Genomic DNA, 16,293 nt, shown 5'->3' with positions numbered 1-16,293 from the left:
AAGGTGTAGTAGCCCGTGTGAAAATTGCAAGATTTCTGTGTTTTTTACAATATATATATATATATTATATAGTGATGTACAAATTTTGAAAAAATAAATAAATACAAATACAGCCAACATAAAATCCTGATTTTACATAGTGTCATGTTCTGATTCCACGTTCCCTTAGACCGCACATTTCCTAATGTAGTTATGGCATTTTTCCTCCCATAGATGGATGGAGAGTTGAGGCCACATTGTGGTGCCGGACCCCGGAGCAGGCGGTGTAACTGCAGCCGTCTGCGGTGCTCTCTGTGCATTATAAGCAGCAGATGTCTGCCGGCCCTTTAATCGAGCGCTGCAGAGCGAGGCAATCTGTTTACAATAGCAGCAAGGTGTTTTATTAACTCCCACATAATCCAGCGGTCGCAGCGCTGCCTCCAACCTCACAACGTCGTCGTGTTCCTTTGTCTCCTTCGGTCAGGTCGAACCTCAGTGTTTGTGACATTAAACATGGGAACCCTCCCTGTCCCCAGCTGCAGAGTAAATACAAGAACAAGAAGCATTTAGGAAAGAAAAAAATAACCTGAGCACTTTAATCCCTATAAGCAAAGCACCATCCGTAGCTTGATGGCTCCCAGAAGGGTCGGCATCCTGCTTGAAAGGACCTTTGAATGGCAGCTCTGTTTAAGCTGTGATTGCCCCACGTTCCTGTAGTGTCACATGGGGGGCATTGTGACATTGCAATAACTTCATCCGGAATCCAGTGACCCCTCCTTTTTCTCCCAACCGCCACTGTGTCGTGGGCCACGGGCCAAGCGGCACATGTGCGGTGTATCTGGCCAGTTGGAGGCGAGGGCGCTGTTCTTACATCTACTTCTCAGTAGTCTACACTGTGTTCCAAATTATTATGCAAATAATATTTTCTCAGATTTTCCCAAATTACCTATATGAATTGCAGTCATTGTAATTTTCCAGTCAAATAACTATTAGAGTACAATTGAAAGGTTTTTGTACAAACTGCCTATGATAACAGGATATTTAAAAAAAAATACAAAACTCAAACTGCACTCAAAATGCATGTTCCAAATTATTATGCACAGCAGAGTTTTCAACCTTTTCATTTTAATAAATAACAAAAAAATGGTCATTTTTGCAATTATAAGCATTAGCAGGTTATTACAAACTGAAATCAAACAGTTTTCACCTCAAAACTTTATTCTAGGTGATGTTACATTTGCACATAGGACCCCTTGTTCGAAAGGAGCTTCTGAACTCTCTCGTCCATTGAATTTGTCAGGTTTTGGATGGTTTCTGCTTCAATTGTTTTGCATGAGGACAGAATACCCTCCCAGAGCTGTTGCTTAGATGTGAACTGCCTCCCGCCATCATAGACACTCCTTTTGATGATGCTCCAGAGGTTCTCAATGGGGTTGAGGTCAGGGGAGCATGGGGGTCACACCATAAGTTTGTCCCCTTTTATGCCCATAGCAGCCAGAGATGCAGATGTGTTATGTGCAGCATGAGACGGGGCATTATCATGCATGAAAATGATCTTGCTGCGGAATGCACGGTTCTTCTTCTTGAACCATGGAAGGAAGTGCTGTTTGAGAAACTCAACATACATTATGGAGTTCATCTTTACCCCTTCAGGGATCCTAAAGGGGCCGACAATCTCTCTCCCCATGATTCCAGCCCAAAACATTACTCCACCTCCACCTTGTTAGCGCTGTAGCCGTGTTTGCATGGGGTGTCCATCAACCAGCCATCCTCCACTCCATCCATCTGGACCATCGAGATCATTTTCATGCATGATAATGCCCCGTCTCATGCTGCACATAACACATCTGCATCTCCGGCTGCTATGGGCATAAAAGGGGACAAACTTATGGTGTGGCCCCCATGCTCCCCTGACCTCAATCCCATTGAGAACCTCTGGAGCATCATCAAAAGGAGTGTCTATGATGGCGGGAGGCAGTTCACATCTAAGCAACAGCTCTGGGAGGGTATTCTGTCCTCATGCAAAACAATTGAAGCAGAAACCATCCAAAACCTGACAAATTCATGGACGAGAGAGTTCAGAAGCTCCTTTCGAACAAGGGGTCCTATGTGCAAATGTAACATCACCTAGAATAAAGTTTTGAGTTGAAAACTCTTTGATTTCAGTTTGTAATAACCTGCTAATGCTTATAATTGCAAAAATGACCATTTTTTGTTCTTTATTAAAATGAAAAGGTTGAAAACTCTGCTGTGCATAATAATTTGGAACATGCATTTTGAGTGCAGTTTGAGTTTTATTTTTTTTAAATCTATCCTGTTATCATAGGCAGTTTGTACAAAAACCTTTCAGTTATACTCTAATAGTTATTTGACTGGAAAATTACAATGACTGCAATTCATATAGGTAATTTGGGAAAATCTGAGAAAATATTATCTGCATAATAATTTGGAACACAGTGTACTCAGCAGTACCACATCATATGAAAACTGCTTAACCTTCATTCCCGGACCCTGTTTTTTTGGAATACATTTGTATTACCCAACATTGCTGGACACAATGGACCAGATCCAATTTTACTTATCCAATGTTACCTGACCCTGACTACACTCAGACCACTGCACAGTACCGCATCACTTCCGGTCCATCTGACCACTGTTAGCTCAGACCACTGCACAGTACCACATCACTTCTGGTTCATCTAACCACTGTTAGCTCAGACCACTGCACAGTACCGCATCACTTCTGGTTCATCTAACCACTGTTAGCTCAGACCACTGCACAGTACCGCATCAATTCTGGTTCATCTAACCACTGTTAGCTCAGACCACTGCACAGTACCGCATCACTTCCGGTCCATCTGACCACTGTTAGCTCAGACCATTGCACAGTACCGCATCACTTCTGGTTCATCTAACCACTGTTAGCTGACCACTGCACAGTACCGCATCACTTCCGGTCCATCTGGCTACTGTTAGCTCAGACCACTGCACAGTACCGCATCACTTCTGGTTCATCTAACCACTGTTAGCTCAGACCACTGCACAGTACCGCATCACTTCCGGTCCATCTAACCACTGTTAGCTCAGACCACTGCACAGTACCGCATCACTTCTGGTTCATCTAACTACTGTTAGCTCAGACCACTGCACAGTACCTCATCACTTCCGGTCCATCTAACCACTGTTAGCTCAGACCACTGCACAGTACCACATCATTTCTGGTCCATCTGACCACTGTTAGCTCAGACCACTGCACAGTACCGCATCATTTCTGGTCCATCTGACCGTTAGCTCAGACAATGGCACAGTACCTCATCACTACTGGTCCATCTGACCACTGTTAGCTCAGACCACATGTACAAGTATTTTTTTTTTCCAAAGGACAACAGCCCATTTAAGACTCCGTAGCAGATGGACCTCTACCAGGAGAGTCAGTTTCTACCCAAAACATAAGTTTTTGAAAGTTACAAAAGTTTTCTTTGACGGTTACTTACATTTTGATTTTAATACTTTTTTGAAAAGTTGCACAAGTTTTCTTTGATAGTTCGTTACTTACATTCCGATTATTAAGATGATTATTGACATTTCTACGGAAAGAATAATTGTATTTTTACAGCTCTTCTAACACTATAGCTCCTGTAATTATTTCTCAATGGATTTAAAATAATTACAGTGCTGAAAGGAGAAATTTTCTGCCAAAAGCCATGTTACCGGAGGATAAAGTTTAGTGAAGTAACTCGAGTGCTGTGCGTGATACTATCTACCTCGTTCCAGACGACCTAAAAAAGCAGATTGTGGTCCGATGACTCTTTGGATGGACAACAATAATGTGTATTCATAAAGCGGGGAAAATACGTCTACTCGACTTGATTAAGAAGCTGACAGATATTTCTACCGGCCGGGCGCTGGCATCCCTCTTTGAAATGTTCTCCTGAAGCCGTCAACGGAGCAGCCCAGGATCTTGGATTTATACAACTTGGCCGCATTTGAAGTTATTTTGGAAACTGCCTGCTACTTTTTATAGTATTGGTTTAGTAAAAAAAGAAAAAAAAGGTAAATTCTACTACCAGAGGAAGTCCTTTACTTTGACAAGGAAAACACAAGCGTCGTTAATCAAGAAAGTCGTAAATTAATACATCCGAAAACTTTTTTTTTTTTTTTTTCTCCTTTAATGGTTGAAATACCAACATCCATGTTCTCTAGATGGTTCCTACTTTGTAAAGATCCAGATTTAAAAAAAAAAAAAAAAAAGAAAAAAGAAATTGAATTTCTAAGACAGGATGGCTTCTACTTTACAGGCGTTCTACATAGAAAGCCTCTCTTTAAGGGGATCTCCACTTTCTGACAACTTCAACTTGTTAGAACTTCTTGTGTTTATTGTTTATGTTCGAATACACAAATAAACATCAAGTAACAGAAAACAACTCCTACTTGTTAGAAGGATTTCATGGCAATAAGCAGGACTCCAGTGATCAGGTGTAGTCCCTACATTAGGTGTTGCATTTATCTGCAGCACCACCACAGGTGAAATTTAAGCATTGCACTGCACTCATTCCAATCCAAGCTTTCTTCTTGCCACTGTTCCGTAAAGGGCAGATTTGTGGAGTATACGAGTAATAGATGTCCTGTGGACAGATTCTCCCACCTGAACTGTGGATCTCTGCAGCTCCTCTACAGTGACCATGAGCCTCTTGGCTGCTTCTCTAATTAGTTCTCTCCTTTCTTGAGATGTCAGTTTAGGTGGGCGGCCATGTCTTGGTAGGTTTGCAGTTGTGCTACACTCCTTCCATTTTTGGATGATGGATTGCACAGTGCTCCATGAGATGTTCACAACTTGGGCTATTTTTTTTATAACCTAACCCTGCTTTACTCTTCTCCACAACTTTATCCTTGACCTGTCTGGTGGGCTCCTTGGTTTTCATGATACTCTAATATTGACGGACAGTGACGCCGGTGCTGATTGGGTGCCTGACTCATGTGTAACAACAACAACAACACGGAAGCCCCGACACCACTGAAACGGCGCCGGGATGGGTGGTAAGTATAAGCTTTTTTTTTATTTTATCAGGGCCAAACATTTAAATCAAGAAAGCGTTGTCCCAGTAGTGGACAACCCCATTAAGTTTGTGGGTGTAACGTGAAAAAATGTGGAAAAGTTCACAGGGTATGAATACCTTTTCATGGAATTGTATCGACAGGACAAGCTATCGTGGGTTCAAATCCCTTGAAGGGGGTGTACAGAAAAATAGGAAAAAGTAAAACAAAAACAAAAAAATGAATAAAAAACATAAAGCTTTGAATCCCATCATTTTCTCCCATGAAAAATAAAGACATTTCTGTCGATGGCGCCATCGTAGAAAATATAAAAAGGTTACGGGTGTCAGAAAAAAGGGGACACAAACCCAATTTTTTTCCTTTGACAAAAGCAAACTATAGGAATTTGGTATTTCCCTAATCATTCTGACCTGAAGGCGCATATTGCCAGATTATTTTTACTAGAAAGCGAATGCCGTAAAAAACAACAAAGCATAAAATAAAAATAATTGTGGAATTGCAGGCTTTTTTTTTTTTTACTGTTTTACTGTATTAGAATTTTTTCCCCATTTTCCAGTACATTCTCTGGTAAAATGAATGGTGTCATTCAAAACTTTAACTCATCCTGCAAAAAAATATGAGCCCTCCTATGGCTAGGATGAGGGAGAAATAATAAAGTTATGGCTGCTGTAACAGGAGGAGGAAAAAAAAAGAAGTGCAAAATCAAAGTTTGGTGGGTCTTCAAAAGAGTTGGTCAACTTTTCCAAGTTCATTATTACTTTCTGAGCTATCATCCGGACATCTCTATCTCAAAGTGGAATTAATAGACCCTTTCTCTTACAGTTATCCTGGATGTATTGAAATCGATGTCCACGTGGTTATGTCCTATGTCTTGAGTTTTATTAGTGTCCTCTAAGGTCCAACTCTGGAAGACATTTTTTTTGTTTACCATATAATAGAAATCTACCTTCTACATCCCTATGTAAGCTAACCGGAGTCCGTAATATATCTGTTTCTTTTTCTTTCATTAAATTTTATGTTCTCTAATAGTCAAAAATACATGACTATGAACTTTTGTGTGCCCATACGTCTCCCCTTTATTTTTTGGCAGGGGACTGAATTATTAAGCTGGTAGTAGACAGTGTGTTCAGACTGTTCCAGCACTGAATCTCCATATATCCCCCAAAGATCTCCCCAATCCAGGAGAGTTGTGTGACTGATTGCCGGAGCAATCCTTACATGGTAGAGATTCTGGCCGGCCCTTCACATATTCTGCTGAAATCTACATTCCTTTTCTGTTAGCACCTTCCACGGGCATTAAACCCACAAACTGAAAAATGAGTCTACAAACCGCACTGGATTTCATGCAGAATAATATGATCTATATCACTTCTTCTTACAGTCCCAATCATTTTTTTTTCTATTGGTTAAATATGTATAATATAAAAAAAGTAAAAAAAAAAAAAAGTCATGAAAAATAATAGAAAAAACTTCAAATCAAAGGAAATGGAATATTGCCACAAATGGACCAGAGAGTGTGACCTTAGGGTGTTACATGGAGAGAATAAAAGTTTTGTTTTCTTACATCCTTATTGTTCCTTTTTTCATTTTATTTTGTCTCTTTTCTGCTTATTACCCTTTGTTTTACCATTAATTAAATATTTCCTAATTTTGTTTTATTTATTGCTGTTGCCCATCTTCCTTTTTATTAAGATTGTACCAGATGGCATCAGATGGACAAGGCTATGACTAAAAAAAATAATTGAAAAGTACTTTATTTACCCCAAATGGTATTTTTAACCCCCAAAAATGACCCCATGCGCCAGCTACAGGGGTCTACCTACTGTCTAACTTGCTGTCCTCTGCCTGTTGTCAAGCGTAATCCGTTTAGCAGCAGAGCCATCTTGATTAGTGATGATCGAGTGTGTTCTATTAACCCCTTTGGCCTAAATACTCGGCAAGCGTCCGAGCGTGTTCGCCGAAGGGGTTAATAGAACATGCTCGATCATCACTAATCGAGATGAATTATTGGAAGCAGGGGCAGGGGCTTTGTCTTTAGGAAGTAAGCAGGGGCATGGCTTTGTATTTAGGAAGTAAGCAGGGGTGGGGCTTTGTCTTTAGGAAGTAAGCAGGGGTGGGGCTTTGTCTTTAGGAAGTATGCAGGGGTGGGGCTTTGTCTTTAGGAAGTATGCAGGGGCAGGGCTTTGTCATTAGGCAGGAAGCAAGGGCGGGGCTTCGTCTTATCTGCTTCTGCTGTCTGGTCTATCAAAACAGGCTTTCTTTTAAGATCAAGTCAGCAATTGGAGAATGGCAGATGCCATATATGCTGAAAGTTAAGGAAAGTAAGTTCCAGCACCTAAAGTGCTGGGATAAAGCTGAAAAAGAGGAACCGCCCACTCAAAAAAAAAAATTGGATTTAAAGTTCCAATTCCTGGACATACTGAACAGGAACATGAACCAGAAGCAGTTTTTTGTCTTTGTGAGAGGATGAAGCCAGATAAAAACTGCTATTCTTAAATATTTAGTATTGATAGGACAGGTTTGTCATTTTCGTTCCAAATAAACCTGTAATATTCTCCACCACTTGACCAACATTTTTAATAACTTAAAGGTAGGGGTAAGCCGGTATGACCACCGCTCAATTTATGGACCTTGAGCGCCATCAGTTCCAGCAGTCAGAGCCCCAGTGATCACACTTCTATCACTCATCCTGTGGATAGATTATAGATGATAAATATTGTTCATGGGACAATTCCTTTAAACAAAACCTGTACAAAATTCATCCTGCATCAACCCAGCCTCACCTAAAAATTTCAGTGAATCACCCTGTGTCAACTCTTATTTACCCAAAAAATGTACAAAAGTTCCCTGTGTAAATAGGGTCTTACCCCAACAATTGGAAAAATTGCCCTGTGAGATCCTGGTTTTACACAAAAATTGGCTAAATTTGCCATGTGAAACCTTGGTTTTAGCCAAAATTTGTACAAAATTGCCTTTTGAATTTTTGGCTTTACCCAAAAAAATGCAGCTAATCCCGGAATGAACACTACATTGCCCAAAAATTCCACAAACTCACCCTATATGAACTGGGTCTTACCCAAAAATTCCAGTAAATTGCCATGTTTAAGCCTAGCCTTACCCAAAAGTTGTCTTGGGGTAAACCCAGTTTTACTCAAAAATTGTATGTGATCACCATGCTAGTTAACTCCCTAGTATGAACAGAGTCTTATCCAAAAATGGAACAAAATCACCCTGCATAATGTTAATCCAAAATTGAGCAAATCATCCCGATTTAACCCAGCCTTACCCAGCAACATAAGCTTGGCCTTACTTCAAATTTTCCCAAAATTTCCCTATTTTAACTCTGCCTTATCCAAAAACTTCACAGACTTGTCCTTTGTGAACCCAGCTTTTCCCAAACAGCGTATTTAATCGCTGTACATGATCATAGTCCTGCACAAAAATGAACTGGGCCTTTGTCCAAAAATTAGATGAGTTGGCCTATCCAAACGTACCCAAGCCCTTAATAAATAAACTGCACAGAATCACGCTGTGTGAACCCGGCCGTACCCAGGTCACGGACACTTGTACCTTCCCCAGTTTTGTTAAAGTCCCAAGTGAACTCCATTTCCTCCACGTCACGATGTGAGCTATGAGGTTATTGTAACGGCGGTGTAATGCCCCGGGAATGATCTCACGTAGCACGTACAGCGCTGTCTGCCGCTTCCCTCCTAGGTTTCTTCCCTCCTTACCGAGTTTCATCTTGGCCCAGAGGAACATCCACTCAGCTCATTAATACGGCTCAGCCGCCCCTGCCAAATGTCCAGAAGCAGCAAAGATTTCCTACGATTTTTTTCCTTTATTCTTAGATTTTATTATTCCGCACTACGGAGGACCCGACGATAAATGTATCACTGTGTGTCTGTGCTCAGTTACCCTGTATCCCTCACCGCCACCTTATTAATATTCTCTGAGAAAGCGGGAGAAACGTAGATGAGTCTGATACTGGGGAAAATGCGAGACCCTGCAGTAACGTCACCATCTACAGACTGCTCAGCCTGAACCTCCTGCTTCATGACCAGCCCGTAACCCATCCATTACTCGTTTTAGGACCAAAAATAAATTAGACTTTTTATCTATCTTATATCTATCCATTATCTATCTATTATCTATCATCTATCTATCATCTATCTATTATCTATCATCGATCTATTATCTATATATTATCTATCATTTATCTATTATCTATCTATTATCTATCTATTTATCATCTATCTATTATCTATCTATTATCTATCATCTATCTATTATCTATCTATCTATTATCTATCTATTATCTATCTATCTATTATCTATCATCTATCTATTATCTATCTATTATCTATCATCTATCTATTATCTATCTATCTATTATCTATCTATCATCTATTATCTATCTATTATCTATCATCTATCTATTATCTATCTATCTATTATCTATCTATCTATTATTTATCTATTATCTATCATCTATCTATTATCTATCTATTATCTATCTATTATCTATCATCTATCTATTATCTATCTATCTATTATCTATCTATTATTTATCTATTATCTATCATCTATATATTATCTATCTATTATCTATCTATTATCTATCATCTATCTATTATCTATCTATCTATTATCTATCTATTATCTATCTATCTATTATCTATCATCTATCTATTATCTATCTATTATCTATCTATTATCTATCTATCTATTATCTATCATCGATCTATTATCTATCTATCTATTATCTATCTATTATTTATCTATTATCTATCATCTATCTATTATCTATCTATTATCTATCTATTATCTATCTATTATCTATCATCTATCTATTATCTATCTATCTATTATCTATCTATCATCTATTATCTATCTATTATCTATCATCTATTATCTATCTATTATCTATCTATCATCTATTATCTATCTATTATCTATCATCTATCTATTATCTATCTATCTATTATCTATCTATTATCTATCTATCTATTATCTATCTATTATCTATCATCTATCTATTATCTATCTATTATCTATCTATTATTTATCTATTATCTATCATCTATCTATTATCTATCTATTATCTATCTATTATCTATCATCTATTATCTATCTATTATCTATCTATCTATCATCTATTATCTATCTATTATCTATCATCTATCTATTATCTATCTATTATCTATCTATCTATCTATTATCTATCTATTATTTATCTATTATCTATCTATTATCTATCTATCTATCTATTATCTATCATCTATCTATTATCTATCTATCTATTATCTATCTATTATCTATCATCTATTATCTATCATCTATCTATTATCTATCATCGATCTATTATCTATCTATAATCTATCTATTATCTATCTATCATCTATTATCTATCTATTATCTATCATCTATCTATTATCTATCTATCTATTATCTATCTATTATCTATCTATCTATTATCTATCTATTATCTATCATCTATCTATTATCTATCTATCTATTATCTATCTATTATCTATCTATCTATTATCTATCTATTATCTATCTATTATTTATCTATTATCTATCATCTATCTATTATCTATCTATTATCTATCTATTATCTATCATCTATTATCTATCTATTATCTATCTATCTATCATCTATTATCTATCTATTATCTATCATCTATCTATTATCTATCTATTATCTATCTATCTATCTATTATCTATCTATTATTTATCTATTATCTATCTATTATCTATCTATCATCTATCTATTATCTATCTATTATATATCTATTATCTATCATCTATTATCTATATATTTATCTATAATCTATCTATTATCTATCTATCTATCTATTATCTATCATCTATCTATTATCTATCTATTATCTATCTATTATCTAGCATTTATCTATCATCTATCTATTATTTATATATTATCTATTATTTATCTTATATCTATCTATACATCTTATAAAGACTTCCTATCTGTTACATATTTGCCAATCGACAGCTTTTTAATCTTCTATTTAGCGCGTCCCACATCCTCAGAATGAGCAGTAATAGATGGTTCTGCGCTCATGAGCTGTCGTTGTTCTCGGCAGCACAGGACGACGCGCTGCCGAGAACGATCACTTTTAAGCAGTGAGCGTGAATGGCTTCGCTCTTCTCTAGAAATGCCCATCAGTTTCTTTCTGGCGCTCGGTCGTTCTTTTAATTCCTGTTGTCCCGGATGGAATGTTCTGTTACTAATTCTGTATAATAAATGTCTACACCCCCTACTATCTCCCCTCCGCCCGCCGCCCGTTCCCCTTAAGGACTTTTTATTCTGTAAAGAGCTATTAGCGTCAGGGTTATATGTGTAGCCCATTCATCATGGAGTCTAAATGTTAATGTTATTAAAGTCTAATTAGATCTCTCGGGGAAAGGAACGGCTTTGAAATCCCAGTTCTCGTTAAAGCTCCGCGCTCTCGTACAGCGGGATCCTGCCGGCTTCCTGTGTAACCTTGCACCGTAGCCGGCCGCCGCCGATGTCGTGTTATCTTCTGCTTTCTGCTACCATCGCTCTATTATTACATTATTCACGTGTCGCCGTCTTTACGCTTTGCCGCCATCTTTGTTTTTATAATCGTCTGTTATTCCAGCGCTCGCATTCCTGCCAAGTGAAATAAACACTCTCGTTAAATTCAAAGGATGTGATCACGGAGCGTCCGTAATTTGTTAATGTTTGTTTATTTTATTTTAGGTTTTTTTTTATTACGCTCCCTTAAGATTTCCATCTCCCGTTTCCCCTAAAGTTTATACTACAATAAACACCAATTTTGACTTTGAGGAGGGGGTGTAATGCTGACCCCTGTTTTGGCTGCAGATATTTGGGGGCTCCTATTAGGCTGATTTTTAAAGGCCGTTGGAGACTAAATGTTTTTGGTTTGTCGGCAAAAACAGAAGCGACTTGTACGTTTCTATTATAAAGAAAAAAAGAAATGAAAAATTGTTACATTTATCGTCCGTTTGCTTCCTTTTTTTTTTTCATACATTGGCGGAATCTTTTTTTTTTTAAAGGGGTTTTCCTACAATTGAGATTTTTTATAACCTAAACATAGGATAAATTGTAAAACTTTGAGCCCCGGAGGTCTGAATGATCTCTAGAAGAGGGATCGTGAGCCCACCCCAGTCCTCGTCACTGCGGGCATAGATTAGAAGAGAAACTATCAGCGCAAAGTGACCGTCCAAACCAAGCACAGTCGTGGCCGGGTAGTTCAGTGCACTTTCCCACCATCTATCTCTGGCTGAGCTGTCAATCTCAGAAGACAAGGGTGGAGATTGATGGAAAATAAGTACTTGGGAAGGTTCACTGCAGTTCTCGGCGACGCTGCGGGTGCACTGAGCGCCTGTGCTTAGTTTGAACTGTTATTTTGTGGGGATACACTCACTTAAAGGGGATATTTTCCTATTCTAAAATGGATATTGTCAGGTAGTGCTTGAGGATATAAGCAACTTTTCAATTTACTGCTTGTTAAAATTTTCAGCCGTTCTTGAGATATTAACACTTTTCTTTTGTTTACGGCTCGTTCCCTAGGAGACCGACCACCGCCGCTTAACAGCAGAACAAGCACAGTGCTTACTAGTCCTTTTCTATAAATCTTGTAAGCACTGTTTTGAAGCCTGAGCGCGCCGTTACCTTCTAATCTCAGCCAACTTCCGCTCAGTGCTTATAAGATAGGCAGCAGCGGTGGTCGGTTTCTTAGGCAACCAGCAGTCAACAAAAGAAAAGTGTTAATATCTCAAGAACGGCTGCAAATTTTAATAAGCAGTAAACTGAAAAAGTGCTTGTTTCTACAAGCCCTATCCGACAATACCCATCTGTGAAAATGGAAATAACCCCTTTAAGTGCATTATATTCTAACAATGCGGCACTTAAAGGGGTGTTCCGTTTGGAATAAGTTATCATCTATCCACAGGACAGGTGATAACTTCTAGATCAGGTGGTCAAACTGTTGGGACTTTCATTGATAGTTAGGGGGCTCTTTTCTGTCTCTGTGGGTTTCACACTTTGGCCTGGATTTATGTCTTGTGTGAACGTAGGAATGATAACGTTGGCTTTGCAGATGTAGCAGAGCTGAGTTTGTTAATGCTGGGTTTGTTACGCAATGTGCAGAAATAAAACCTGACAAACTCGGCTCTGCTACATCTGCCTTTACACACACACACAGTATTACAGGATGGACTCTCCTGCTCACATACAACTTCGGGAGAGAAAAATGATTCCTGCAAAGTGATGCTGATGGCTCATTTCACACGTAATTACTTTTTATTTGTCTCTGCTTCCTGTGCTAACTGACCGCTCATTTTCCCATCACTTTCAGGCTGATGTTTCACCAACCGAAGGAAGTGGGGTTAATCGCTATTGCAACTCGGCAGACCCAAGGCAAAGGTCAGGGGACGACTTTCAATTTAAGAAAACACTCTCCCCACCAAAGTCACTGGTTAGACGTGGAGCCCGGGTGGGGTTTTTATTTTCTTTCCTGTGTCTTTAATTTCATTGTATTTCTTATTTTTCCGACTCCAGTTATGTTGTATTTTTTATCTGATTTTACCTTTTAACTCTTTATTACATTTACACTGAAAAGGAAAGTATGACCTGCTGCACGCTCCTATGTGCTGTGATCCGTGCACCGAGCGCTGCACTGCTCCAGAAGCGCACCGTGAACACGCCGGCACCATGTTATAGAGCGGGGGGAGCGGAGCGATATATACTGTGCGAGAAAGACTCCGTATAACCTGGGATTAATCATTTCATCTTTTTGGGATCTTTGGTCCAGTGGGTGGTGCTATCAGTGATTGACAGCTTCCTTTATATAAGTGTACATGCAGGGATAGCTGTCAATCACTGATAGGACCACCCACTGGACCAAAGATCCCAGAAAGAGCAGAGGTATAAATGATGGAAACACAGATTATACTGAGTCTTTTCTCACAAAACTACATAGCCTGCAGATTGCCATGCCAGGTTATGATGACAGGTTTCCTTTAAGATATTAAAAAGAATGATGGACGATTTGCTTTGAATTGATGCAGCTTAGAGGTAAAAGGGCTGCAATACTAAATTATACAGATCCCAACCAGAACCTTTAGTCGAAGACAAACCCTAAACCAGACATCCAAATACTGAAAAAAGTATCTGTCTTATAACTGATAGCAGCTGTCTGTTCTATCTATTATCTATCTATCTATTATCTATCTATTATCTATCATCTATCTATTATCTATCTATTAATTATCTATCTATCTATTATCTATCTATCTAGCTATTATCTATCTATTATCTATCTATTATCTATCTATCTATTATCTATTTATCTATCTATCATCTATCTATTATTTATCTATTATCTATCATCTATTATCTATCTATCTATCTATTATCTATCTATCGATTATCTATCTATATATCTATTATCTATCATCTATTATCTATCTATTATCTATCTATTATCTATCTATCGATCTATCTATTATCTATTTATCTATCTATCCTCACACTTACTCTCTTCCCTCCTCACTCCCAGTCATTGCCATTCCTGAGATGGATCCCCCTGACCTATAGGGCTTTCTATGGCGCTGCGGGTCAGAGCCTGTAGCACCTAATGTTTCCCAATGTTGTCTGCTCTCTTGTACAGTGACCACGTCCATCACTGTCCCCAGTAGAGAAGGTCGCTGCATGTTCACCTCTCACAGAGGAAGGTTTTGGCCCAAAACCATCACATAGATTCCGATTGATGTAACTTCCAGGGGTTTTCTGGATCAGAACTCAGATGGCTCATCCTCAGGACAGATCATGGCTTTTATCATGGTTTTATATATAGAAATGCACTCAGAGCAGTTGGCACTTACCTTACAAATTGTCCTTACCCTTAAAGTGACACTTTTTGAGAGGTTGAATCCAACTGAAAAGAACATGAGGGTGGAGCATCATGAAGTCACGAGTCTTCTTATCAGGCTCCACCTTCTGGTCCTTTTCAGTTGGATACTGTCTGTCATGTCATTGGCCCATTAAAGACAATTTATTGAGTAATTTCAATAGAACTGTAAGTGTTAATATTGGGATGACTTGTAATTGGGTTGAATGTTTGTCTGCAGGTCGGGGTGGAAATGTCTGGCTCAGCCCTAAAGGATGTGCCCTGATGACATTGCTAGTCTCCATTCCTCTGTCGTCTCCGCTGGGGCAGAGGATCGCCTTTGTACAGCACCTGATGTCCTTGGCTGTTGTGGAGGCGGTGAGGGCGCTGCCCGGATATGAGGTACCTTTACCCGATGCGCCATTGTTCTGTATGTCACACCGTTTACAGGATGGGTAATAACCTTCTTATTTGTGGGGGTCCAGCTGCTGGGACCCCCAACGTTGTACACCCATCCGCTTCTGTGCCACTATTTGTCTATGGGGCTGTTGGAGCGTGCAGAGGATGCTTACTTGGCTTTTCTCCGTGGGTCCCATAGACAATTATTGAAGAGGGGAGGCACATATGTGACTACCGCTGCAACAGCTCCTCCAATTTCAATTAGGAAGAGTCTCCTCTTTCCCTTCCTGGACTGATCTTTCACTCTCAAAATTTTCAATTCAAGGCTGTCTTCAGTGAAGACAAATTTTCCCGTCACTGAAATAGATGAAGATCTATGGAGAGTTTTAACTGCCGTTTCAGGAGAACTCACAGCAGAATGTCTGTGTGTTCTTCTAGCTCCTCCCCTCCATAGAATGTCTGTGTGTTCCTCTAGCTCCTCCCCTCCATAGAATGTCTGTGTGTTTCTCTAGCTCCTCCCCTCCATAGAATGTCTGTGTGTTCCTCCCCTCCATAGAATGTCTGTGTGTTCCTCTAGCTCCTCCCCTCCATAGAATGTCTGTGTGTTCCTCCCCTCCATAGAATGTCTGTGTGTTCCTCTAGTTCCTCCCCTCCATAGAATGTCTGTGTGTTCCTCTAGCTCCTCCCCTCCATAGAATGTCTGTGTGTTCCTCTAGCTCCTCCCCTCCATAGAATGTCTGTGTGTTCCTCCCCTCCATAGAATGTCTGTGTGTTCCTCTAGCTCCTCCCCTCCATAGAATGTCTGTGTGTTCCTCTAGCTCCTCCCCTCCATAGAATGTCTGTGTGTTCCTCTAGTTCCTCCCCTCCATAGAATGTCTGTGTCCACCTCTAGCTCCTCCCCTCCATAGAATGTCTGTGTGTTCCTCTAGTTCCTCCCCTCCATAGAATGTCTGTGTG

At 39.2% G+C, this 16,293-nt stretch overlaps 1 protein-coding gene across 3 annotated transcripts in view; it reads left to right on the top strand.

Moving 5' to 3' along the window:
* Window positions 1-16,293, top strand: part of HLCS (holocarboxylase synthetase) — a 159,914-nt gene that overhangs the window by 128,445 nt on the left and 15,176 nt on the right. For all 3 annotated transcript variants that reach the window (XM_073668391.1, XM_073668392.1, XM_073668393.1), the window contains 2 exons: window positions 13,405-13,472; window positions 15,179-15,339. In XM_073668391.1, coding sequence (XP_073524492.1) covers window positions 13,405-13,472; window positions 15,179-15,339 — 229 coding nt within the window. The remainder of the gene's footprint in view (window positions 1-13,404; window positions 13,473-15,178; window positions 15,340-16,293) is intronic.

Source organism: Phyllobates terribilis, unplaced genomic scaffold (genome assembly GCF_046119375.1).
Source record: "Phyllobates terribilis strain yellow unplaced genomic scaffold, ASM4611937v1 Scaffold_2__4_contigs__length_985480577, whole genome shotgun sequence".
Taxonomy (NCBI): domain Eukaryota; kingdom Metazoa; phylum Chordata; class Amphibia; order Anura; family Dendrobatidae; genus Phyllobates; species Phyllobates terribilis.
Note: the sequence above shows the minus strand (reverse complement) of the source record. Positions and strands in the feature narration are given on the sequence as shown.